The sequence below is a fragment of the Pseudophryne corroboree genome, chromosome 6 (genome assembly GCF_028390025.1).
Source record: "Pseudophryne corroboree isolate aPseCor3 chromosome 6, aPseCor3.hap2, whole genome shotgun sequence".
Lineage (NCBI taxonomy): Eukaryota > Metazoa > Chordata > Amphibia > Anura > Myobatrachidae > Pseudophryne > Pseudophryne corroboree.
Window position 1 is genome coordinate 114,206,861 of NC_086449.1, and position 26,714 is coordinate 114,233,574.

Sequence of the window (26,714 nt, forward strand, 5' to 3'; positions counted from 1 at the left end):
CGCCGCCATTTTCACACGTGCATTGAGATTCATAGGGAGAGGACGTGGCTGGCGTCCTCTCCGTTTATAGAGAAGAGAGTGAGACAGTAGAGAGAGACACAGTAGTAATTTTGGGGAGCATTAGGAGGAGTACTAGTTACTTGCTGAAGTGATAGATAGTGTGACTGTATATTATCTGACTTGTGGGGGAGACACTGACAGTGGGGAGCAGTTAGAGTCTGAGAGCAGGACTCAGGAGTACATATAACGTACAGTGCACACTTTTGCTGCCAGAGTGCCACACTGCCATTGTGACCACACTGACCACCAGTATAATATATATTGTGATTGTCTGCTTAGGAGTACTACTTGCAAGTTGCTGATAGTGTGACCAGTGTCCTGACCACCAGTCACCACTAGTTTAATATATATATATATATATATATATAATTGTATATAATATATATATATAAAATATTTATAATATTGTATACCACCTACCCGTGGTTTTTTTTTTCTTTCTTCTTTATACATACTACTATAGTAGCTTACTGTAGCAGTCTGCGGTGCTGCTGAGCTGACTGTGTCCAGCAGGTCCGTCATCAGTCATTACATAATAAATATATATACCTGTCCGGCTGCAGTACTAGTGATATTATATATATATATATATTGATTTCATCTCATTATCATCCAGTCTATATTAGCAGCAGACACAGTACGGTAGTCCACGGCTGTAGCTACCTCTGTGTCGGCAGTCGCTCGTCCATCCATAATTGTATACCACCTACCCGTGGTTTTTTTTCTTTTCTTTCTTCTTTATACATACTACTATAGTAGCTTACTGTAGCAGTCTGCGGTGCTGCTGAGCTGACAGTGTCCAGCAGGTCCGTCATCAGTCATTACATAATAAATATATATACCTGTCCGGCTGCAGTACTAGTGATATTATATATATATATATATATATATATATTGATTTCATCTCCTTATCATCCAGTCTATATTAGCAGCAGACACAGTACGGTAGTCCACGGCTGTAGCTACCTCTGTGTCGGCAGTCGCTCGTCCATCCATAATTGTATACCACCTACCCGTGGTTTTTTTTTTTCTTTCTTCTTTATACATACTACTATAGTAGCTTACTGTAGCAGTCTGCGGTGCTGCTGAGCTGACAGTGTCCAGCAGGTCCGTCATCAGTCATTACATAATAAATATATATACCTGTCCGGCTGCAGTACTAGTGATATTATATATATATATATATATATTGATTTCATCTCCTTATCATCCAGTCTATATTAGCAGCAGACACAGTACGGTAGCCCACGGCTGTAGCTACCTCTGTGTCGGCAGTCGCTCGTCCATCCATAATTGTATACCACCTACCCGTGGTTTTTTTTTTCTTTCTTCTTTATACATACTACTATAGTAGCTTACTGTAGCAGTCTGCGGTGCTGCTGAGCTGACAGTGTCCAGCAGGTCCGTCATCAGTCATTACATAATAAATATATATACCTGTCCGGCTGCAGTACTAGTGATATTATATATATATATATATATATATTGATTTCATGTCCTTATCATCCAGTATATATTAGCAGCAGACACAGTACGGTAGTCCACGGCTGTAGCTACCTCTGTGTCGGCAGTCGCTCGTCCATCCATAATTGTATACCACCTACCCGTGGTTTTTTTTTTTCTTTCTTCTTTATACATACTACTATAGTAGCTTACTGTAGCAGTCTGCGGTGCTGCTGAGCTGACAGTGTCCAGCAGGTCCGTCATCAGTCATTACATAATAAATATATATACCTGTCCGGCTGCAGTACTAGTGATATTATATATATATATATATATATATATATATATTGATTTCATCTCATTATCATCCAGTCTATATTAGCAGCAGACACAGTACGGTAGTCCACGGCTGTAGCTACCTCTGTGTCGGCAGTCGCTCGTCCATCCATAATTGTATACCACCTACACGTGTTTTTTTTTCTTTCTTTTTTTTCTTCTTTATACATACTACTATAGTAGCTTACTGTAGCAGTCTGCGGTGCTGCTGAGCTGACAGTGTCCAGCAGGTCCGTCATCAGTCATTACATAATAAATATATATACCTGTCCGGCTGCAGTACTAGTGATATTATATATATATATATTGATTTCATCTCCTTATCATCCAGTCTATATTAGCAGCAGACACAGTACGGTAGTCCACGGCTGTAGCTACCTCTGTGTCGGCAGTCGCTCGTCCATCCATAATTGTATACCACCTACCCGTGGTTTTTTTTCTTCTTCTTTATACATACTACTATAGTAGCTTACTGTAGCAGTCTGCGGTGCTGCTGAGCTGACAGTGTCCAGCAGGTCCGTCATCAGTCATTACATAATAAATATATCTACCTTTCCGGCTGCAGTACTAGTGTGATATAATATATATTGATTTCATCTCATTATCATCCAGTCTATATTAGCAGCAGACACAGTACGGTAGTCCACGGCTGTAGCTACCTCTGTGTCGGCAGTCGCTCGTCCATCCATAATTGTATACCACCTACCCGTGGTTTTTTTTTCTTTCTTCTTTATACATACTACTATAGTAGCTTACTGTAGCAGTCTGCGGTGCTGCTGAGCTGACAGTGTCCAGCAGGTCCGTCATCAGTCATTACATAATAAATATATATACCTGTCCGGCTGCAGTACTAGTGATATTATATATATATATATATATATATATATATTGATTTCATCTCCTTATCATCCAGTCTATATTAGCAGCAGACACAGTACGGTAGTCCACGGCTGTAGCTACCTCTGTGTCGGCAGTCGCTCGTCCATCCATAATTGTATACCACCTACCCGTGGTTTTTTTTTTCTTTCTTCTTTATACATACTACTATAGTAGCTTACTGTAGCAGTCTGCGGTGCTGCTGAGCTGACAGTGTCCAGCAGGTCCGTCATCAGTCATTACATAATAAATATATATACCTGTCCGGCTGCAGTACTAGTGATATTATATATATATATATATATATATATATATATTGATTTCATCTCCTTATCATCCAGTCTATATTAGCAGCAGACACAGTACGGTAGTCCACGGCTGTAGCTACCTCTGTGTCGGCAGTCGCTCGTCCATCCATAATTGTATACCACCTACCCGTGGTTTTTTTTTCTTTCTTCTTTATACATACTACTATAGTAGCTTACTGTAGCAGTCTGCGGTGCTGCTGAGCTGACAGTGTCCAGCAGGTCCGTCATCAGTCATTACATAATAAATATATATACCTGTCCGGCTGCAGTACTAGTGATATATATATATATATATATATATATATATATATTGATTTCATCTCCTTATCATCCAGTCTATATTAGCAGCAGACACAGTACGGTAGTCCACGGCTGTAGCTACCTCTGTGTCGGCAGTCGCTCGGCCATCCATAATTGTATACCACCTACCCGTGGTTTTTTTTTTTCTTTCTTCTTTATACATACTACTATAGTAGCTTACTGTAGCAGTCTGCGGTGCTGCTGAGCTGACAGTGTCCAGCAGGTCCGTCATCAGTCATTACATAATAAATATATATACCTGTCCGGCTGCAGTATTAGTGATATTATATATATATATATATATATATATTGATTTCATCTCCTTATCATCCAGTCTATATAGCAGCAGACACAGTACGGTAGTCCACGGCTGTAGCTACCTCTGTGTCGGCAGTCGCTCGTCCATCCATAATTGTATACCACCTACCCGTGGTTTTTTTTTTTCTTTCTTCTTTATACATACTACTATAGTAGCTTACTGTAGCAGTCTGCGGTGCTGCTGAGCTGACAGTGTCCAGCAGGTCCGTCATCAGTCATTACATAATAAATATATATACCTGTCCGGCTGCAGTACTAGTGATATTATATATATATATATATATATATTGATTTCATGTCCTTATCATCCAGTATATATTAGCAGCAGACACAGTACGGTAGTCCACGGCTGTAGCTACCTCTGTGTTGGCAGTCGCTCGTCCATCCATAATTGTATACCACCTACCCGTGGTTTTTTTTTTCTTTCTTCTTTATACATACTACTATAGTAGCTTACTGTAGCAGTCTGCGGTGCTGCTGAGCTGACAGTGTCCAGCAGGTCCGTCATCAGTCATTACATAATAAATATATATACCTGTCCGGCTGCAGTACTAGTGATATTATATATATATATATATATATATATTGATTTCATCTCCTTATCATCCAGTCTATATTAGCAGCAGACACAGTACGGTAGTCCACGGCTGTAGCTACCTCTGTGTCGGCAGTCGCTCGTCCATCCATAATTGTATACCACCTACACGTGTTTTTTTTTTTTTTTCTTTCTTCTTTATACATACTACTATAGTAGCTTACTGTAGCAGTCTGCGGTGCTGCTGAGCTGACAGTGTCCAGCAGGTCCGTCATCAGTCATTACATAATAAATATATATACCTGTCCGGCTGCAGTACTAGTGATATTATATATATATATATATATATATATATTGATTTCATCTCCTTATCATCCAGTCTATATTAGCAGCAGACACAGTACGGTAGTCCACGGCTGTAGCTACCTCTGTGTCGGCAGTCGCTCGTCCATCCATAATTGTATACCACCTACCCGTGTTTTTTTTTTTTCTTCTTTATACATACTACTATAGTAGCTTACTGTAGCAGTCTGCGGTGCTGCTGAGCTGACAGTGTCCAGCAGGTCCGTCATCAGTCATTACATAATAAATATATCTACCTTTCCGGCTGCAGTACTAGTGTGATATAATATATATTGATTTCATCTCATTATCATCCAGTCTATATTAGCAGCAGACACAGTACGGTAGTCCACGGCTGTAGCTACCTCTGTGTCGGCAGTCGCTCGTCCATCCATAATTGTATACCACCTACCCGTGGTTTTTTTTTTCTTTCTTCTTTATACATACTACTATAGTAGCTTACTGTAGCAGTCTGCGGTGCTGCTGAGCTGACAGTGTCCAGCAGGTCCGTCATCAGTCATTACATAATAAATATATATACCTGTCCGGCTGCAGTACTAGTGATATTATATATATATATATATTGATTTCATCTCCTTATCATCCAGTCTATATTAGCAGCAGACACAGTACGGTAGTCCACGGCTGTAGCTACCTCTGTGTCGGCAGTCGCTCGTCCATCCATAATTGTATACCACCTACCCGTGTTTTTTTTTTTCTTTCTTCTTTATACATACTACTATAGTAGCTTTCTGTAGCAGTCTGCGGTGCTGCTGAGCTGACAGTGTCCAGCAGGTCCGTCATCAGTCATTACATAATAAATATATATACCTGTCCGGCTGCAGTACTAGTGATATTATATATATATATATATATATATATATATATATTGATTTCATCTCCTTATCATCCAGTCTATATTAGCAGCAGACACAGTACGGTAGTCCACGGCTGTAGCTACCTCTGTGTCGGCAGTCGCTCATCCATCCATAATTGTATACCACCTACCCGTGGTTTTTTTTCTTTTTTTCTTCTTTATACATACTACTATAGTAGCTTACTGTAGCAGTCTGCGGTGCTGCTGAGCTGACAGTGTCCAGCAGGTCCATCATCAGTCATTACATAATAAATATATATTCCTGTCCGGCTGCAGTACTAGTGATATTATATATATATATATTGATTTCATCTCATTATCATCCAGTCTATATTAGCAGCAGACACAGTACGGTAGTCCACGGCTGTAGCTACCTCTGTATCGGCAGTCGCTCGTCCATCCATAAGTATACTAGTATCCATCCATCTTCATTGTTTACCTGAGGTGCCTTTTAGTTGTGCCTATTAAAATATGGAGAACAAAAATGTTGAGGTTCCAAAATTAGGGAAAGATCAAGATCCACTTCCACCTCGTGCTGAAGCTGCTGCCACTAGTCATGGTCGAGACGATGAAATGCCAGCAACGTCGTCTGCCAAGGCCGATGCCCAATGTCATAGTACAGAGCATGTAAAATCCAAAACACCAAATATCAGTAAAAAAAAGGACTCCAAAATCTAAAATAAAATTGTCGGAGGAGAAGCGTAAACTTGCCAATATGCCATTAACCACACGGAGTGGCAAGGAACGGCTGAGGCCCTGGCCTATGTTCATGGCTAGTGGTTCAGCTTCACATGTGGATGGAAGCACTCAGCCTCTCGCTAGAAAACTGAAAAGACTCAAACTGGCAAAAGTACCGCAAAGAACTGTGCGTTCTTCGAAATCCCAAATCCACAAGGAGAGTCCAATTGTGTCGGTTGCGATGCCTGACCTTCCCAACACTGGACGTGAAGAGCATGCGCCTTCCACCATTTGCACGCCCCCTGCAAGTGCTGGAAGGAGCACCCGCAGTCCAGTTCCTGATAGTCAGATTGAAGATGTCAGTGTTGAAGTACACCAGGATGAGGAGGATATGGGTGTTGCTGGCGCTGGGGAGGAAATTGAGAAGGAGGATTCTGATGGTGAGGTTGTTTGTTCAAGTCAGGCACCCGGGGAGACACCTGTTGTCCGTGGGAGGAATAGGGCCGTTGACATGCCTGGTGAAAATACCAAAAAAATCAGCTCTTCGGTGTGGAAGTATTTCACCAGAAATGCGGACAACATTTGTCAAGCCGTGTGTTGCCTTTGTCAAGCTGTAATAAGTAGGGGTAAGGACGTTAACCACCTTGGAACATCCTCCCTTATACGTCACCTGCAGCGCATTCATAATAAGTCAGTGACAAGTTCAAAAACTTTGGGCGACAGCGGAAGCAGTCCACTGACCAGTAAATCCCTTCCTCTTGTAACCAAGCTCACGCAAACCACCCCACCAACTCCCTCAGTGTCAATTTCCTCCTTCCCCAGGAATGCCAATAGTCCTGCATGCCATGTCACTGGCAATTCTGACGAGTCCTCTCCTGCCTGGGATTCCTCCGATGCATCCTTGCGTGTAACGCCTACTGCTGCTGGCGCTGCTGTTGTTGCTGCTGGGAGTCGATGGTCATCCCAGAGGGGAAGTCGTAAGCCCACTTTTACTACTTCCACCAAGCAATTGACTGTCCAACAGTCCTTTGCGAGGAAGATGAAATATCACAGCAGTCATCCTGTTGCAAAGCGGATAACTGAGGCCTTGACAACTATGTTGGTGTTAGACGTGCGTCCGGTATCCGCCGTTAGTTCACAGGGAACTAGACAATTTATTGAGGCAGTGTGCCCCCGTTACCAAATACCATCTAGGTTCCACTTCTCTAGGCAGGCGATACCGAGAATGTACACGGACGTCAGAAAAAGACTCACCAGTGTCCTAAAAAATGCAGTTGTACCCAATGTCCACTTAACCACGGACATGTGGACAAGTGGAGCAGGGCAGGGTCAGGACTATATGACTGTGACAGCCCACTGGGTAGATGTATGGACTCCCGCCGCAAGAACAGCAGCGGCGGCACCAGTAGCAGCATCTCGCAAACGCCAACTCTTTCCTAGGCAGGCTACGCTTTGTATCACCGGTTTCCAGAATACGCACACAGCTGAAAACCTCTTACGGCAACTGAGGAAGATCATCGCGGAATGGCTTACCCCAATTGGACTCTCCTGTGGATTTGTGGCATCGGACAACGCCAGCAATATTGTGTGTGCATTAAATATGGGCAAATTCCAGCACGTCCCATGTTTTGCACATACCTTGAATTTGGTGGTGCAGAATTTTTTAAAAAACGACAGGGGCGTGCAAGAGATGCTGTCGGTGGCCAGAAGAATTGCGGGACACTTTCGGCGTACAGGCACCACGTACAGAAGACTGGAGCACCACCAAAAACGCCTGAACCTGCCCTGCCATCATCTGAAGCAAGAAGTGGTAACGAGGTGGAATTCAACCCTCTATATGCTTCAGAGGTTGGAGGAGCAGCAAAAGGCCATTCAAGCCTATACAATTGAGCACGATATAGGAGGTGGAATGTACCTGTCTCAAGCGCAGTGGAGAATGATTTCAACGTTGTGCAAGGTTCTGCAACCTTTTGAACTTGCCACACGTGAAGTCAGTTCAGACACTGCCAGCCTGAGTCAGGTCATTCCCCTCATCAGGCTTTTGCAGAAGAAGCTGGAGGCATTGAAGGAGGAGCTAAAAGGGAGCGATTCCGCTAGGCATGTGGGACTTGTGGATGGAGCCCTTAATTCGCTTAACAAGGATTCACGGGTGGTCAATCTGTTGAAATCAGAGCACTACATTTTGGCCACCGTGCTCGATCCTAGATTTAAAACCTACCTTGGATCTCTCTTTCCGGCAGACACAAGTCTGCTGGGGTTCAAAGACCTGCTGGTGACAAAATTGTCAAGTCAAGCGGAACGCGACCTGTCAACATCTCCTCCTTCACATTCTCCCGCAACTGGGGGTGCGAGGAAAAGGCTCAGAATTCCGAGCCCACCCGCTGGCGGTGATGCAGGGCAGTCTGGAGCGACTGCTGATGCTGACATCTGGTCCGGACTGAAGGACCTGCCAACGATTACGGACATGTCGTCTACTGTCACTGCATATGATTCTCTCACCATTGAAAGAATGGTGGAGGATTATATGAGTGACCGCATCCAAGTAGGCACGTCAGACAGTCCGTACTTATACTGGCAGGAAAAAGAGGCAATTTGGGGGCCCTTGCACAAACTGGCTTTATTCTACCTAAGTTGCCCTCCCACAAGTGTGTACTCCGAAAGAGTGTTTAGTGCCGCCGCTCACCTTGTCAGCAATCTGCGTACGAGGTTACTTCCAGAAAATGTGGAGAAGATGATGTTCATTAAAATGAATTATAATCAATTCCTCCGTGGAGACATTGACCAGCAGCAATTGCCTCCACAAAGTACACAGGGAGCTGAGATGGTGGATTCCAGTGGGGACGAATTGATAATCTGTGAGGAGCGGGATGTACACGGTGATATATCGGAGGATGATGATGAGGTGGACATCTTGCCTCTGTAGAGCCAGTTTGTGCAAGGAGAGATTAATTGCTTATTTTTCGGTGGGGGTCCAAACCAACCCGTCATTTCAGTCACAGTCGTGTGGCAGACCCTGTCACTGAAATGATGGGTTGGTTAAAGTGTGCATGTCCTGTTTATACAACATAAGGGTGGGTGGGAGGGCCCAAGGTCAATTCCATCTTGCACCTCTTTTTTCTTTCATTTTTATTTGCGTCATGTGCTGTTTGGGGAGTGTTTTTTTGGAAGGGCCATCCTGCGTGACACTGCAGTGCCACTCCTAGATGGGCCAGGTGTTTGTGTCGGCCACTAGGGTCGCTTAGCTTACTCACACAGCTACCTCATTGCGCCTCTTTTTTTCTTCTTTGCGTCATGTGCTGTTTGGGGAGTGTTTTTTGGAAGGGCCATCCTGCGTGACACTGCAGTGCCACTCCTAGATGGGCCAGGTGTTTGTGTCGGCCACTAGGGTCGCTTAGCTTACTCACACTGCTACCTCATTGCGCCTTTTTTTTTCTTCTTTGCGTCATGTGCTGTTTGGGGAGTGTTTTTTGGAAGGGCCATCCTGCGTGACACTGCAGTGCCACTCCTAGATGGGCCAGGTGTTTGTGTCGGCCACTAGGGTCGCTTATCTTACTCACACAGCTACCTCATTGCGCCTCTTTTTTTCTTCTTTGCGTCATGTGCTGTTTGGGGAGTGTTTTTTGGAAGGGCCATCCTGCGTGACACTGCAGTGCCACTCCTAGATGGGCCAGGTGTTTGTGTCGGCCACTAGGGTCGCTTAGCTTAGTCATCCAGCGACCTCGGTGCAAATTTTAGGACTAAAAATAATATTGTGAGGTGTGAGGTATTCAGAATAGACTGAAAATGAGTGGAAATTATGGTTTTTGAGGTTAATAATACTTTGGGATCAAAATGACCCCCAAATTCTATGATTTAAGCTGTTTTTTAGGGTTTTTTGAAAAAAACACCCGAATCCAAAACACACCCGAATCCGACAAAAAAAATTTGGTGAGGTTTTGCCAAAACGCGGTCGAACCCAAAACACGGCCGCGGAACCGAACCCAAAACCAAAACACAAAACCAGAAAACCAGAAAAATTTCAAGTGCACATCCCTATTATAAAGTACCACTGAGCTTGGTTGATTCCTTAAAATTCAGCGTGTCAAGCGGCCTCTCAGGTGAAGCATCTCATAATTTCCTTGTACCTCCTATTCTCTTATGGAAAAGTCTGCCTCAAAATGTGATTCCTTGAGACTACCTGGAGATCTGGGGCCCCATCTTTCTATGTTAAACATCAGATCATAATCTCCATCCACCCTCCCTAATACAGTGCTCTATCTAACTATGGTATACTGAAGTGCTACCTACATCCATTAACAGTGCCTTAACCATGCCTAAGGAAAACAGAAAACAAAGAGGGTCTCCCAAAGCCTTAAAAAGATTGCATTTACAACTGTCAAAACTACAAGAGGATCAACTCCTTCACAACATGATAACTCTGACTCAGAGGATTCCGATCACTCTCCGCTAACTCGAAAAGACTTACAGTCTCTTCTTTATGAAGTCCAGGATCCAAGGCATTCTATCCAAGCAGTACAAGATGAAGTACACACAGCGGTCAACTCTCTTAAATCCGAGGAAAATGCCTTAAGTGACACGTCTCAACAAAGCTTAGGAGAAGAGCTCCAAAATTTGAAACAAGATGTCCAGCTTATGTTAGATCATCAGGACGATTAAGACAACATGGCATATGTAAAAATCTGTGTATCAGAGCCATCCCTGAAGAAATTGATGGTTACCTTAAAAAGCTCTACCTTAAAAAGATCTCCTGCAGCCCCAAAAGATCACCTTCTGCTTGACAATGCTCATAGAGCTCTTCGGCCATAGTCATAGGACTCCTCCCAGTCTAGAAATGTCATCTTACGCTGTCATTACTTCACCGCTAAGGAGGATATTCTCTGCGAGGCTAGGAAGCTTCTGCTATTTAATTTCATGGCCTTTCTCTCCAAATTTATCAGGACATTGCCCCTGCTAAGTTACTAAAGAGAAAAAACGTTAAGACTTTGCTACTGAGAGATAACAACTGCTACATTCTGATTTGGCATCAAAATCGCTTCCACTCAGCCAAAGCTATGCAGGAGGCTCGCCATCTTCTGGACTCAGTGGGCATTTCTATTCCAACCGTTCCGAGTGATTTGGTACCTACAAATCAAGGTTCCCTCCCCACTGACTCAACATCCACTCCTCGTCATTCCCTAAACCTTGATTGGTCAAAGGTGCCTTCTGCAAGAACGTTTGCTTCATCAGGCCCTCCAACCTGACTCTTTACAAGTATCCTAAATGTTTGTGTTAATTTTTGTTAGGTTGTTTATTTAGCGCAGTGTTATATAATGCCCAATTCTTATACTGGCACCTCGGTTATTATCTACTTCACCAGTTGGGCTATTGTAATTTGTTACTGCTTTGCTGTTATGTGATTTGTCAGGCATTACACAGCCTTTAATTTTCCTTAGGTGAAAAATGACTACTTTTTCCTCGTTTAAACTTTCTTAATTTACCTTTGGTATTACTGACATCTAACTGTTTTTTATTTTTGAAATATCTACCTTAGGGAGAAATTGGTGTATTATTCTAAATACTCAGTAGTTGGAAGTATCTTGTTGTTATTCTCTCCTATTTCTATTTTGTTAGTTTAAATATTATTTGTTGTTATTGGCCCCGGACTAGGAGTAGTCTCCCGGGGTTACCACTTAGCTATGCCATCGGGCCACCATGACCGTACCCCCACAATGGGTATTGTACCCATGCCCGGTCATTGTCACTTTCCCTTAGTTTTTCCTGACCGGCGACTCAGACCAGATGTATTTTCTTCTGGTCCCCAACCTCCCCACCGCCCCCAACTTCCCTAATACTTATTGTTTTTTTCCTATTCTTCATTTTCATATCATTTGTTTTATGATATGCATTGTTGGTATTTAATTTTACTTGCAAGTCTTGTTTTCTGGTTTCTTGTAGTACTGCGGATCCTGCCGGGAGGACTCGAGGTGGCCCGAACATTTGACCATTAAGGCTCTTAGAATTTACTAGCAGAATAGCCCCTCAAAACACACTAAGCTTTTTATCTCACTTAAGCAATCTAAAAGTGATCTGATTTTTCTACAAGAAACCCACCTTAAGAAGCCCTCTCACCCAGAATTTAAGTCTAAAGCCTTTCCCCTTATCTTCCATGCTTGTGACTCTAAGCAGAAAAAAGAGGGGGGTGTCTCAATTATGTTTGCTTCTCACCTAACATTCGATCAGTTGAGCACCTATGCGGACAGAGAGGGTAGATGGCTTATTTTAGTGGGAAATCTTAACAATACCCTTTGTACCATAATGAATGTATATGCTCCTAACCACAATCAGTGCCACTTTTTTAGAAAATTAGATACCCTTCTTTCTACAGTGTGTAAAGGCGAAATAATTTTAGCTGCCGACTTCAATTAGGTTCTAGATCAGGGGTGTCAAACTTCGGGCAGGGGTCCTTTTGTGGCCTGACCACTTTGCTTGCAGTGAGAGCAGGAGAGTGCAGCAAGTACCTCTCCTGCTCCTCAGTTCAGTCTCCAGTGGTGGCACGGGTATCTTAAATCAGGTGCCGGTTCGTGAGCCAATCAGAGCTCGTGGACCGGCAGCCAATCAGGAGCTGCCAGTTCACAAGCTCAGATTGGCTCATGGACTGGCGCCTGATTTAAGATACCCGCACCACCGCCGGAGACCGGACTGAGGAGCAGGAGAGGTGCACACTGCGCTCTCCTACCCTCATACACAGCCGGGCAGCAGATCCCAGGCAGCAGCGGCGATGAGCACATTGGGGGCATATGTTGTCTGGCACTGTGGGGGCATATGTTATCTGGCACTGTGGGGGCATATGTATATATCTGGCAGTGTAGGCATATGTGTATCTGGCACAGTGTGGGCATATGTATATCTGGCACAGTGCGGGCATATGTGTATCTGGCACTGTGGGGGCATATGTGTATCTTGCACTGTGGGGGCATATGTATATCTGGCACTGTTGGGGCATATGTGCATCTGGCACTATTAGGGACATATGTGTATCTGGCACTGCACTACAGGTGGCATATGTGTATCTGGCACTATTGGTGGCATTTGTGTATCTTGCACTGCACTAATGAGGGCATATTTGTATCTGGTACACACACCCATTTTTTGAGGGCATATTTGTATCTGGTATCACACACCCATTTTTTTGGCATGTGCGCTGAAGGCGCGCGCACACAGTACCACTAAGAAATTTTTCCTACTTGCATCACTGCATTAAAGTAAATGTTTTCTTCACGATACTTGACATCTCTTTGATTATACTTTACTATTGGTTTTTCTAAAAAACCTTTGAAAATTGCATATAAGACTCTTTCTTTTTCTTGTGTCCGACACAAGACATAGACCTTGATTATTCGGCCCAGTTGGGATTTTGAGTTTGACATGCCTGTTCTTGATAGTACAGTTGATAGGTCTTTCTCTTCAACTCACCCCGCATCTAAACCTCCTTCTTCAGCCATTGGATGCCAAAAAAGCATTTGACAGCATTTTGTGGCCCTTTTTATTTAAGACCCTGCAAGCGTTTGGCATACCTGCTGAGTTCTTAATTGCTTTATCTGCTCTGTATTATTTCCTAATATCAAGAGTACTGACAAATGGTATTCTTTCTGCCCCCTTTCCACTCTCTAATGCAGGCATTCCCAACCACGGTCCTCAAGGCACACCAACAGTGCAGGTTTTAGCAATATCCAGGCTTCAGCACAGGTGACTTAATTAGTAGCTCAGTTATTTTGATTTAACCATCTGTGCTGAAGCCTGGATATCACTAAAACCTGCACTGTTGGTGTGCCTTGAGGACCGTGGTTGGGAATGCCTGCTCTAATGGTACAAGGCAAGTCTGCCCACTCTCACCCCATGTATTTGCTGTGGTCATAGAACCACTTGCTGCCATGATCACACTTTATAATAGAGTCCGGGGGGTGGAATTGGGTTCCCAGGAATTTAAAATGCCACTGTACTTTTATCCATTACTCAGCCCCAAACCTCCCTCCCAGCTCTCTATTGCATCATAAATGAATATGGAAATCTGTCTGGATATAAAATTAACTTTTCTAAATCAGAAGCTATGCTCTTACATACTCCACATGAGATGAAGCTTTCTCTTTGCTCTTCTTATCAGTTCAATTGACAAAAGCATAGACTTTAATACCTAGGGGTCTACATTACTTCCCATTATGATTATTTATTTACAGAAAATTTCCCACGTCTTTTAAGTAAAATTAAACATGATCTTAAACTGTGGAATTCCTCATTATTTCTTGACTAGGGAGAATTACCGCTATTAAAATTAATTTGATGCCCCGGCTTCTTTACCTATTTCAACCTTACCAGTTAGAGTTCCAGACAAGGTCCCTAAGGATATCCAGGCCTCTTGTTCAAAATTTGTGTGTAATAACAAACCTCAAAGGATAGCATTTAATATGCTCAGTCTGCCTAGATCGGGAGGAAGGGGGGGGGGGGGGGGGGGAAGAGGTTTGCCCTATGTCAGGTTTTATTACCTAGCTAGCCATTTGAGCCAACTTGCGACCTCATCTGTACCTCTTTGATCTATTGCTTGGATATATTTAGAAACGTGCTCACTGGGTGTACATTCATTGGCTTCTCTATGGGGACTAGATAAGGCCCATAAACTTCCCGGACTAACCTTCTCCCTTCTCTTAAATTTCATCTTTCACTTTGAGAATACTCCTTCTTTCCCTTTGAGAATACTCCTTCATCATGTATAAATTATCTTTGTCTCCCTCTCCTCTTACCCCCCTTTGGGACAATCCAGCCTTTCCCTCAGGTATCTGCCCCTTACGATTTACACTATGGTACAAAGCGGGTATTCATTTGGTATCTGATCTTTGTTTTCAGGAGATGTAGGCTACTTTAGACAAGATTAAAGCAAGGTTCCTTAATTAGTGCCCCCTATTTTTGAATACTTTCCGGTCCACCATTTCCTTACATCTCTTCCTTAATCGGAGACCTGTAGGGCCCTTGCTCCTTTTGAATGAAGTTGCATTCAGAATCCTCTCAGCAGAGGTCTGATCTACCTAATTTATTCCATGCCAATTGAGTCTACCTTCACTGCGCAGGTCTGCCACGAGCTAGAGTAGGAAAGAGATCTTAGCCCGCCTCCAGACGACTTTTGTTGGGAGGAAGTGAGAGAAGGAATTGCTAAAAGCTCAATCTTTATTCGAATCAAGGTTACCTCCTATAAACTATTTTATAGATGGTACTATACCCCCGATAAACTTTCTAAAATGTTTCCCTCTTCTACTCCGGCTTGGTTTTAGGGGAACCCTTCTTCATATCTGCTGGACCTGCACCTATATAGGAACAAAGTTCTTGATATGCTGAAAGCCTTTTCAGGTATTCTGCTTCCTTTGGATCCATGGGTGTTCCTGCTATCTCGCCCCTATCAAGATGTAGATCCCCCTCTGAATAAACTGTTTTCCCACATTTTTGCTGCAGCAAAATCCTTAATTGCAAGGAACTGGAAATCCCCTGTAATCCCTACTGGTTTTGCATAGGGATGTGCACTTGAAATTTTTCGGGTTTTGTGTTTTGGTTTTGGGTTCGGTTCCGCGGCCGTGTTTTGGGTTCGACCGCGTTTTGGCAAAACCTCACCGAATTTTTTTTGTCGGATTCGGGTGTGTTTTGGATTCGGGTGTTTTTTTCAAAAAACCCTAAAAAACAGCTTAAATCATAGAATTTGGGGGTCATTTTGATCCCAAAGTATTATTAACCTAAAAAACCATAATTTCCACTCATTTTCAGTCTATTCTGAATACCTCACACCTCACAATATTATTTTTAGTCCTAAAATTTGCACCGAGGTCGCTGGATGACTAAGCTAAGCGACCCTAGTGGCCGACACAAACACCTGGCCCATCTAGGAGTGGCACTGCAGTGTCACGCAGGATGGCCCTTCCAAAAAACACTCCCCAAACAGCACATGACGCAAAGAAGAAAAAAAGAGGCGCAATGAGGTAGCTGTGTGAGTAAGCTAAGTGACCCTAGTGGCCGACACAAACACCTGGCCCATCTAGGAGTGGCACTGCAGTGTCACGCAGGATGGCCCTTCCAAAAAACACTCTCCAAACAGCACATGACGCAAATAAAAATGAAAGAAAAATGAGGTGCAAGATGGAATTGTCCTTGGGCCCTCCCACCCACCCTTATGTTGTATAAACAGGACATGCACACTTTAACCAACCCATCATTTCAGTGACAGGGTCTGCCATACGACTGTGACTGAAATGACGGGTTGGTTTGGACCCCCACCGAAAAAGAAGCAATTAATCTCTCCTTGCACAAACTGGCTCTACAGAGGCAAGATGTCCACCTCATCATCATCCTCCGATATATCACCGTGTACATCCCGCTCCTCACAGATTATCAATTCGTCCCCACTGGAATCCACCATCTCAGCTCCCTGTGTACTTTGTGGAGGCAATTGCTGCTGGTCAATGTCTCCACGGAGGAATTGATTATAATTCATTTTAATGAACATCATCTTCTCCACATTTTCTGGAAGTAACCTCGTACGCAGATTGCTGACAAGGTGAGCGGCGGCACTAAACACTCTTTCGGAGTACACACTTGTGGGAGGGCAACTTAGGTAGAATAAAGCCAGTTTGTGCAAGGGCCTCCAAATTGCCTCTTTTTCCTGCCAGTATAAGTACAGACTGTCTGACGTGCCTACTTGGATGCGGTCACTCATATAATCCTTTACCATTCTTTCAATGGTGAGAGAATCATATGCAGTGACAGTAGACGACATGTCCGTAATCGTTGGCAGGTCCTTCAGTCCGGACCAGATGTCAGCATCAGCAGTCGCTCCAGACTGCCCTGCATCACCGCCAGCGGGTGGGCTCGGAATTCTGAGCCTTTTCCTCGCACCCCCAGTTGCGGGAGAATGTGAAGGAGGAGATGTTGACAGGTCGCGTTCCGCTTGACTTGACAATTTTGTCACCAGCAGGTCTTTGAACCCCAGCAGACTTGTGTCTGCCGGAAAGAGAGATCCAAGGTAGGTTTTAAATCTAGGATCGAGCACGGTGGCCAAAATGTAGTGCTCTGATTTCAACAGATTGACCACCCGTGAATCCTTGTTAAGCGAATTAAGGGCTCCATCCACAAGTCCCACATGCCTAGCGGAATCGCTCCCTTTTAGCTCCTCCTTCAATGCCTCCAGCTTCTTCTGCAAAAGCCTGATGAGGGGAATGACCTGACTCAGGCTGGCAGTGTCTGAACTGACTTCACGTGTGGCAAGTTCAAAAAGTTGCAGAACCTTGCACAACGTTGAAATCATTCTCCACTGCGCTTGAGACAGGTACATTCCACCTCCTATATCGTGCTCAATTGTATAGGCTTGAATGGCCTTTTGCTGCTCCTCCAACCTCTGAAGCATATAGAGGGTTGAATTCCACCTCGTTACCACTTCTTGCTTCAGATGATGGCAGGGCAGGTTCAGGCGTTTTTGGTGGTGCTCCAGTCTTCTGTACGTGGTGCCTGTACGCCGAAAGTGTCCCGCAATTCTTCTGGCCACCGACAGCATCTCTTGCACGCCCCTGTCGTTTTAAAAAAAATTCTGCACCACCAAATTCAAGGTATGTGCAAAACATGGGACGTGCTGGAATTTGCCCATATTTAATGCACACACAATATTGCTGGCGTTGTCCGATGCCACAAATCCACAGGAGAGTCTAATTGGGGTAAGCCATTCCGCGATGATCTTCCTCAGTTGCCGTAAGAGGTTTTCAGCTGTGTGCGTATTCTGGAAACCGGTGATACAAAGCGTAGCCTGCCTAGGAAAGAGTTGGCGTTTGCGAGATGCTGCTACTGGTGCCGCCGCTGCTGTTCTTGCGGCGGGAGTCCATACATCTACCCAGTGGGCTGTCACAGTCATATAGTCCTGACCCTGCCCTGCTCCACTTGTCCACATGTCCGTGGTTAAGTGGACATTGGGTACAACTGCATTTTTTAGGACACTGGTGAGTCTTTTTCTGACGTCCGTGTACATTCTCGGTATCGCCTGCCTAGAGAAGTGGAACCTAGATGGTATTTGGTAACGGGGGCACACTGCCTCAATAAATTGTCTAGTTCCCTGTGAACTAACGGCGGATACCGGACGCACGTCTAACACCAACATAGTTGTCAAGGCCTCAGTTATCCGCTTTGCAACAGGATGACTGCTGTGATATTTCATCTTCCTCGCAAAGGACTGTTGGACAGTCAATTGCTTGGTGGAAGTAGTAAAAGTGGGCTTACGACTTCCCCTCTGGGATGACCATCGACTCCCAGCAGCAACAACAGCAGCGCCAGCAGCAGTAGGGGTTACACGCAAGGATGCATCGGAGGAATCCCAGGCAGGAGAGGACTCGTCAGAATTGCCAGTGACATGGCATGCAGGACTATTGGCATTCCTGGGGAAGGAGGAAATTGACACTGAGGGAGTTGGTGGGGTGGTTTGCGTGAGCTTGGTTACAAGAGGAAGGGATTTACTGGTCAGTGGACTGCTTCCGCTGTCGCCCAAAGTTTTTGAACTTGTCACTGACTTATTATGAATGCGCTGCAGGTGACGTATAAGGGAGGATGTTCCGAGGTGGTTAACGTCCTTACCCCTACTTATTACAGCTTGACAAAGGCAACACACGGCTTGACAAATGTTGTCCGCATTTCTGGTGAAATACTTCCACACCGAAGAGCTGATTTTTTTGGTATTTTCACCAGGCATGTCAACGGCCCTATTCCTCCCACGGACAACATGTGTCTCCCCGGGTGCCTGACTTAAACAAACCACCTCACCATCAGAATCCTCCTTGTCAATTTCCTCCCCAGTGCCAGCAAAACCCATATCCTCCTCATCCTGGTGTACTTCAACACTGACATCTTCAATCTGACTATCAGGAACTGGACTGCGGGTGCTCCTTCCAGCACTTGCAGGGGGCGTGCAAATGGTGGAAGGCGCATGCTCTTCACGTCCAGTGTTGGGAAGGTCAGGCATCGCAACCGACACAATTGGACTCTCCTTGTGGATTTGGGATTTCGAAGAACGCACAGTTCTTTGCGGTGCTTTTGCCAGCTTGAGTCTTTTCAGTTTTCTAGAGAGAGGCTGAGTGCTTCCATCCTCATGTGAAGCTGAACCACTAGCCATGAACATAGGCCAGGGCCTCAGCCGTTCCTTGCCACTCCGTGTGGTAAATGGCATATTGGCAAGTTTACGCTTCTCCTCCGACAATTTTATTTTAGATTTTTGAGTGCTTTTTTTACTGATATTTGGTGTTTTGGATTTTACATGCTCTGTACTATGACATTGGGCATCGGCCTTGGCAGATGACGTTGCTGGCATTTCATCGTCTCGGCCATGACTAGTGGCAGCAGCTTCAGCACGAGGTGGAAGTGGATCTTGATCTTTCCCTAATTTTGGAACCTCAACATTTTTGTTCTCCATATTTTAATAGGCACAACTAAAAGGCACCTCAGGTAAACAATGTAGATGGATGGATACTAGTATACTTATGGATGGACGAGCGACTGCCGACACAGAGGTAGCTACAGCCGTGGACTACCGTACTGTGTCTGCTGCTAATATAGACTGGATGATAATGAGATGAAATCAATATATATATATATAATATCACTAGTACTGCAGCCGGACAGGTATATATATTTATTATGTAATGACTGATGACGGACCTGCTGGACACTGTCAGCTCAGCAGCACCGCAGACTGCTACAGTAAGCTACTATAGTAGTATGTATAAAGAAGAAAGAAGAAAAAAACCCACGGGTAGGTGGTATACAATTATGGATGGACGAGCGACTGCCGACACAGAGGTAGCTACAGCCGTGGACTACCGTACTGTGTCTGCTGCTAATATAGACTGGATGATAATGAGATGAAATCAATATATATTATATCACACTAGTACTGCAGCCGGACAGGTAGATATATTTATTATGTAATGACTGATGACGGACCTGCTGGACACTGTCAGCTCAGCAGCACCGCAGACTGCTACAGTAAGCTACTATAGTAGTATGTATAAAGAAGAAAGAAAAAAAAAACCACGGGTAGGTGGTATACAATTATGGATGGACGAGCGACTGCCGATACAGAGGTAGCTACAGCCGTGGACTACCGTACTGTGTCTGCTGCTAATATAGACTGGATGATAAGGAGATGAAATCAATATATATATATATAATATCACTAGTACTGCAGCCGGACAGGTATATATATTTATTATGTAATGACTGATGACGGACCTGCTGGACACTGTCAGCTCAGCAGCACCGCAGACTGCTACAGTAAGCTACTATAGTAGTATGTATAAAGAAGAAAGAAAAAAAAACCACGGGTAGGTGGTATACAATTATGGATGGACGAGCGACTGCCGACACAGAGGTAGCTACAGCCGTGGACTACCGTACTGTGTCTGCTGCTAATATAGACTGGATGATAATGAGATGAAATCAATATATATTATATCACACTAGTACTGCAGCCGGACAGGTAGATATATTTATTATGTAATGACTGATGACGGACCTGCTGGACACTGTCAGCTCAGCAGCACCGCAGACTGCTACAGTAAGCTACTATAGTAGTATGTATAAAGAAGAAAGAAAAAAAAAAACCACGGGTAGGTGGTATACAATTATGGATGGACGAGCGACTGCCGACACAGAGGTAGCTACAGCCGTGGACTACCGTACTGTGTCTGCTGCTAATATAGACTGGATGATAAGGAGATGAAATCAATATATATATATATATATATAATATCACTAGTACTGCAGCCGGACAGGTATATATATTTATTATGTAATGACTGATGACGGACCTGCTGGACACTGTCAGCTCAGCAGCACCGCAGACTGCTACAGTAAGCTACTATAGTAGTATGTATAAAGAAGAAAGAAAAAAAAAAACCACGGGTAGGTGGTATACAATTATGGATGGACGAGCGACTGCCGACACAGAGGTAGCTACAGCCGTGGACTACCGTACTGTGTCTGCTGCTAATATAGACTGGATGATAAGGAGATGAAATCAATATATATATATATAATATCACTAGTACTGCAGCCGGACAGGTATATATATTTATTATGTAATGACTGAAGACGGACCTGCTGGACACTGTCAGCTCAGCAGCACCGCAGACTGCTACAGTAAGCTACTATAGTAGTATGTATAAAGAAGAAAGAAAAAAAAACCACGGGTAGGTGGTATACAATTATGGATGGACGAGCGACTGCCGACACAGAGGTAGCTACAGCCGTGGACTACCGTACTGTGTCTGCTGCTAATATAGACTGGATGATAAGGAGATGAAATCAATATATATTATATCACACTAGTACTGCAGCCGGACAGGTAGATATATTTATTATGTAATGTCTGATGACGGACCTGCTGGACACTGTCAGCTCAGCAGCACCGCAGACTGCTACAGTAAGCTACTATAGTAGTATGTATAAAGAAGAAAAAAAAAAAAAACCACGGGTAGGTGGTATACAATTATGGATGGACGAGCGACTGCCGACACAGAGGTAGCTACAGCCGTGGACTACCGTGCTGTGTCTGCTGCTAATATAGACTGGATGATAAGGAGATGAAATCAATATATATATATATATATATATATATATAATATCACTAGTACTGCAGCCGGACAGGTATATATATTTATTATGTAATGACTGATGACGGACCTGCTGGACACTGTCAGCTCAGCAGCACCGCAGAATGCTACAGTAAGCTACTATAGTAGTATGTATAAAGAAGAAAGAAAAAAAAAACCACGGGTAGGTGGTATACAATTATGGATGGACGAGCGACTGCCGACACAGAGGTAGCTACAGCCGTGGACTACCGTACTGTGTCTGCTGCTAATATAGACTGGATGATAATGAGATGAAATCAATATATATATATATATATATAATATCACTAGTACTGCAGCCAGACAGGTATATATATTTATTATGTAATGACTGATGACGGACCTGCTGGACACTGTCAGCTCAGCAGCACCGCAGACTGCTACAGTAAGCTACTATAGTATTATGTATAAAGAAGAAAGAAAAAAAAAAAACCACGGGTAGGTGGTATACAATTATGGATGGACGAGCGACTGCCAACACAGAGGTAGCTACAGCCGTGGACTACCGTACTGTGTCTGCTGCTAATATAGACTGGATGATAATGAGATGAAATCAATATATATATATATATATAATATCACTAGTACTGCAGCCGGACAGGTATATATATTTATTATGTAATGACTGATGACGGACCTGCTGGACACAGTCAGCTCAGCAGCACCGCTGACTGCTACAGTAAGCTACTATAGTAGTATGTATAAAGAAGAAAGAAAAAAAAAAAACACGGGTAGGTGGTATACAATATTATATATATATTATATACAATTATATATATATATATTAAACTGGTGGTGACTGGTGGTCAGGTCACTGGTCACACTATCAGCAACTTGCAAGTAGTACTCCTAAGCAGACAATCACAATATATATTATACTGGTGGTCAGTGTGGTCACAATGGCAGTGTGGCACTCTGGCAGCAAAAGTGTGCACTGTACGTTATATGTACTCCTGAGTCCTGCTCTCAGACTCTAACTGCTCCCCACTGTCAGTGTCTCCCCCACAAGTCAGATAATATACAGTCACACTATCTATCACTTCAGCAAGTAACTAGTACTCCTCCTAATGCTCCCCAAAATTACTACTGTGTCTCTCTCTACTGTCTCACTCTCTTCTCTATAAACGGAGAGGACGCCAGCCACGTCCTCTCCCTATGAATCTCAATGCACGTGTGAAAATGGCGGCGACGCGCGGCTCCTTATATAGAATCCGAGTCTCGCGATAGAATCCGAGCCTCGCGAGAATCCGACAGCGGGATGATGACGTTCGGGCGCGCTCGGGTTAACCGAGCAAGGCGGGAAGATCCGAGTCGCTCGGCCCCGTGTAAAAAAACATGAAGTTCGGGCGGGTTCGGATTCCGAGGAACCGAACCCGCTCATCCCTAGTTTTGCATTGATTAACTATATTGGGTTTATCGCTTATATGGAAAAGATCACCTATTACCTACATGACTGCCCTCATAAATTTGACTTGGTGTGGAGTCCCTGTCTCGTGGCTTTGTTTCACAAGCATAAGTAATGGTTGTCATGTGACAATAAAGCCTTTCTGCTGCCTTTGCCGTACCGTCCTCGAGCCTTCCCTACGGGAGCATGTTCACTTTCTGCAGTAAGTCACTACTAATCAATTTGTTTTAAGATTATCTATCTTGCCATGTCTCCCTGTTTTTGACCTCAAATTGACCTGCTTTTCTTTTCTTCTCTTCTTTTCTTTTCTCTTCCATTCTTTTCACGTTATGTCTCTCCTTCCCTCTTTATAAACCCATCTCTCCCTAGTTTATCTTTTCCTGGTCTCTTCTTTTCTTTTCTTTTTCTCTTTTTGTACTCTACTATACTAAAAATATTTCTACACCCAGTTATTTGTAAAACTGAGAGCCCTGTTATCAACCTCTGTTGCAATTTTCAAGAGCTACAAATTTAAAGTGGCACTAGCAGTCTAAAGCACCCGAGGCTTTACACTGAATGTTATTGGCGCTTTAAATTTATAGCTCTAACCTGCTGAGAAGTGGAGGAATGCAAAAGCTGTTACTTTTTAAATATAAAAACCAGTGCATCTCCGTGTCTCTGAATAGTCACCTCCCAGCCACCATCCAAGAATGCCCACTACATTTCCAATGCATTTTTATATCTGTGGATCTGAGTCGCTGTTCCTTCTCTGTACATACGTACTGTATGTGTGACTTTGGTGTCTTAGAAGCATGCACAGTTAAAAACATTGTTTATTTGCATTTATCTCTGCATTCCGTGTGATTCATACTCCGCCCCACAGTCACCAGCAAAGCAAAGAGCCATTATGCAATGAGTAAGTGCATACTATAGTGCTCACCCACCCCAGGAATGAAGTGCATAAGGTGAGGGGCATGGCCACAATGTGGGAGTAGGGTCAAAAGAAAGGAAAACCATCAAGAGCAGTGTTGGATTTTGGCATGAATATTCTGCTGGGGAAATGCATGGTAGGGACTCAAGAACCTGTGCTAAAGGGAAGGTGTCTGGGCAACCCACAGAGGACATATAACTGGGCAGGGCAGATATGGGGACGTTTTCATTGATGAAAGCTGCCAAAGAAAGATTTGCTGGCATTAAAGTGCAAAAATGATTGAATTCAGATTTTGTACGTCACATCTGATATCCAGCCTGTGGGGTTGACTTCAGCAGAAAAGGAGGATGATGTTTCTGAGCCGCACACGAATACGCACTGCCTGATAAACTTACCAATGTTAGAAGCAGCCTCCTCTAGTATGACAGGCTTTTGTCTCCAAAGTAATAATGGCTATATTCCAGTGCCATTACCAGCTGCTAGTGGTGGCTGGAGCATGTGCTTCACCAGCTCCACCCACTCTACTCCCTTGGTTACCAATAGGGATGGGCATCGACCATCGATGATTAGGAAGCATTGATGGTGTGCTTTGGATGGACAATGTTTTGCCATCGATGGCAGGGTTCCAATGTTTCTCCACCATTGATGGCTAAGTTCTGATCCTGATGCAGCAATGGTTCTTATCACCCATTGCACACAACTTATCCCATCCCTCCAATCTACCATCCCTTAGCCCTGCCATCCTTCTCTGATTGGCTTGTTGTCATATGGTTTCTTGCCATTGATGGAAAGCACCAATGGTGATGCAGACCATTAATTGTAAAATGTCCAATGTCCATCCCTAGTCACCAGTCCCAGAGCACTAAGTCCATTAATTTGATCCTCATGTGAGTCCTTATTTACACCAAGGGCATAGCTGCACCCATTATGAAGCATTCATGTTCCCAATGTGCTGCAGTGAGTCATCCCAACTTGGAATCTTCCAAGTTGCATATTGTACCACAATGCGCCTGCACTAGCAAATGGTTCATTGTGAGCACAGTGAGTCTAACATAATGGGCATTCTGTTCGGTATCTGGGCAGTGACCAAGTGATCCATCTAGTAGGAGTGTCATAGAAGTGCCCTGGGCATTGATCCCGACAAACAATGTTCGTTGTAGCATGTAGCATATAACTAGTATGTGGTGGGGGAAAACCCTGATTCCAAAGATAATGGCTGCGGATGGGAAAACAGTGGGTGGGATAATCTTCCACATGCAGATGCCTCTATTTCACAGGAGGATTCTCACATTAGCATAAGGAAGTAAGTAGGCTGCCTCAGTCGAGCAGCCCTAGATGAGAAGAACTTACAATCAGGCCAAGAATCTTGGCTGCTATAGACAGCATAAACATTTATGCTTTAAAGACACTATCCCATAGAGAATACATTGCATGTAGTGTATAGCAGTGAATGCTGGAATATGGATTATAGTGTGTGGCAGACTGATAGTAGCCGGTGACTGTACATCTCTGCTCTCTCCTTTAGTTGCTGGCTCAGCACAGATCTCGTCTGGAGTTTCCTTGGTCCAGTCTGTGTGTTCATCATTGTGAGTACATAGTATCACACTCCGTATACAGTGCCCACCTGCTCTTTCCGTAGTAATTAGATGTCTGCCAATTATGTACAGAATGATAGGCACAATATTGTAGCATGTGGGTAATGGCATATTCTATGCGAAGGGCTTACTCACAGGTTCACCTGGTGAACAATACTAGCATCACTGGGTGGCTAGTAACTAATTTACTAAAGAATGACAAGGCTAGACTTCAGAAAGAACCTCTGCTTAAAAACCTTGTTGTACTGTATATGTTCATCTTCTAAATTAGTACCTTTTTATTTCCAGATTAATATAATGTATGCTCCAATAATCCAGTTGATGGAAAATATTAATGCAGAAGAGCATTGAAAATATTGCTATTGTAATAACCTCTATGGAATGTTATTGGTAAAATAATGTAGCTGTGGCCCAATGGCTGCGTATAAAAAAGGGTTGTGGCCAAGCAAGAGACATCATCAAAGGGGGGGGAGTGGAAACGTTGCCTACAAAAGTTTCTGCCTTTGAGAGAAATCTTGGAGCTGGGGAGCTGTGAGGGAGAGCTCTTGCACTCCCCTGGTGGGGGAGAAGGGCAGGGTTGTAGTGGCTGCCACTGTGCCATTCTAATGCCTAAGGAGAGAGAGAGTCCAGGAGAAGAGGCTGGGAGATGCAATATATTTATTCTCTACCCCCTTATGCATTCTTCTTATTGTGCTGTATTGGCCTCTCGTACTTTAGTTTTTCCTTGTTTTCTCATTCACACCCTCTCAGGTGAACACCACTCTCTTGGTCCTCACTGTGTTGCTACTCCGAACCAAGCTTGCATCTCTAAACCCCAATGTCTCCACTGCTAAGAACACTTGGTAAGTATAAGACATTGGGATCAGTTTCATGTGTAATGCAGGACATCTATATTATCTAATAGCATAATCACACAGAAATGATCTGATATCTGCAGACATTTATTGTTCTTAAGGTAGAATTACATTTTCTATTTTTGCAAAACCTCACCACTAAACAAGGAGTACCATCGCCTTTGGTCAGCTCATCTGCAATTTCAAGTATTCTGTTT

General features: G+C 43.8%; 1 protein-coding gene across 2 annotated transcripts in view; it reads left to right on the forward strand.

Annotated features, from left to right (window-relative positions):
- Positions 1–26,714, forward strand: part of LOC134936597 (adhesion G protein-coupled receptor E1-like) — a 291,441-nt gene that overhangs the window by 197,459 nt on the left and 67,268 nt on the right. For both annotated transcript variants that reach the window (XM_063931704.1, XM_063931705.1), the window contains exons 13-14: positions 25,594–25,654; positions 26,414–26,505. In XM_063931704.1, coding sequence (XP_063787774.1) covers positions 25,594–25,654; positions 26,414–26,505 — 153 coding nt within the window. The remainder of the gene's footprint in view (positions 1–25,593; positions 25,655–26,413; positions 26,506–26,714) is intronic.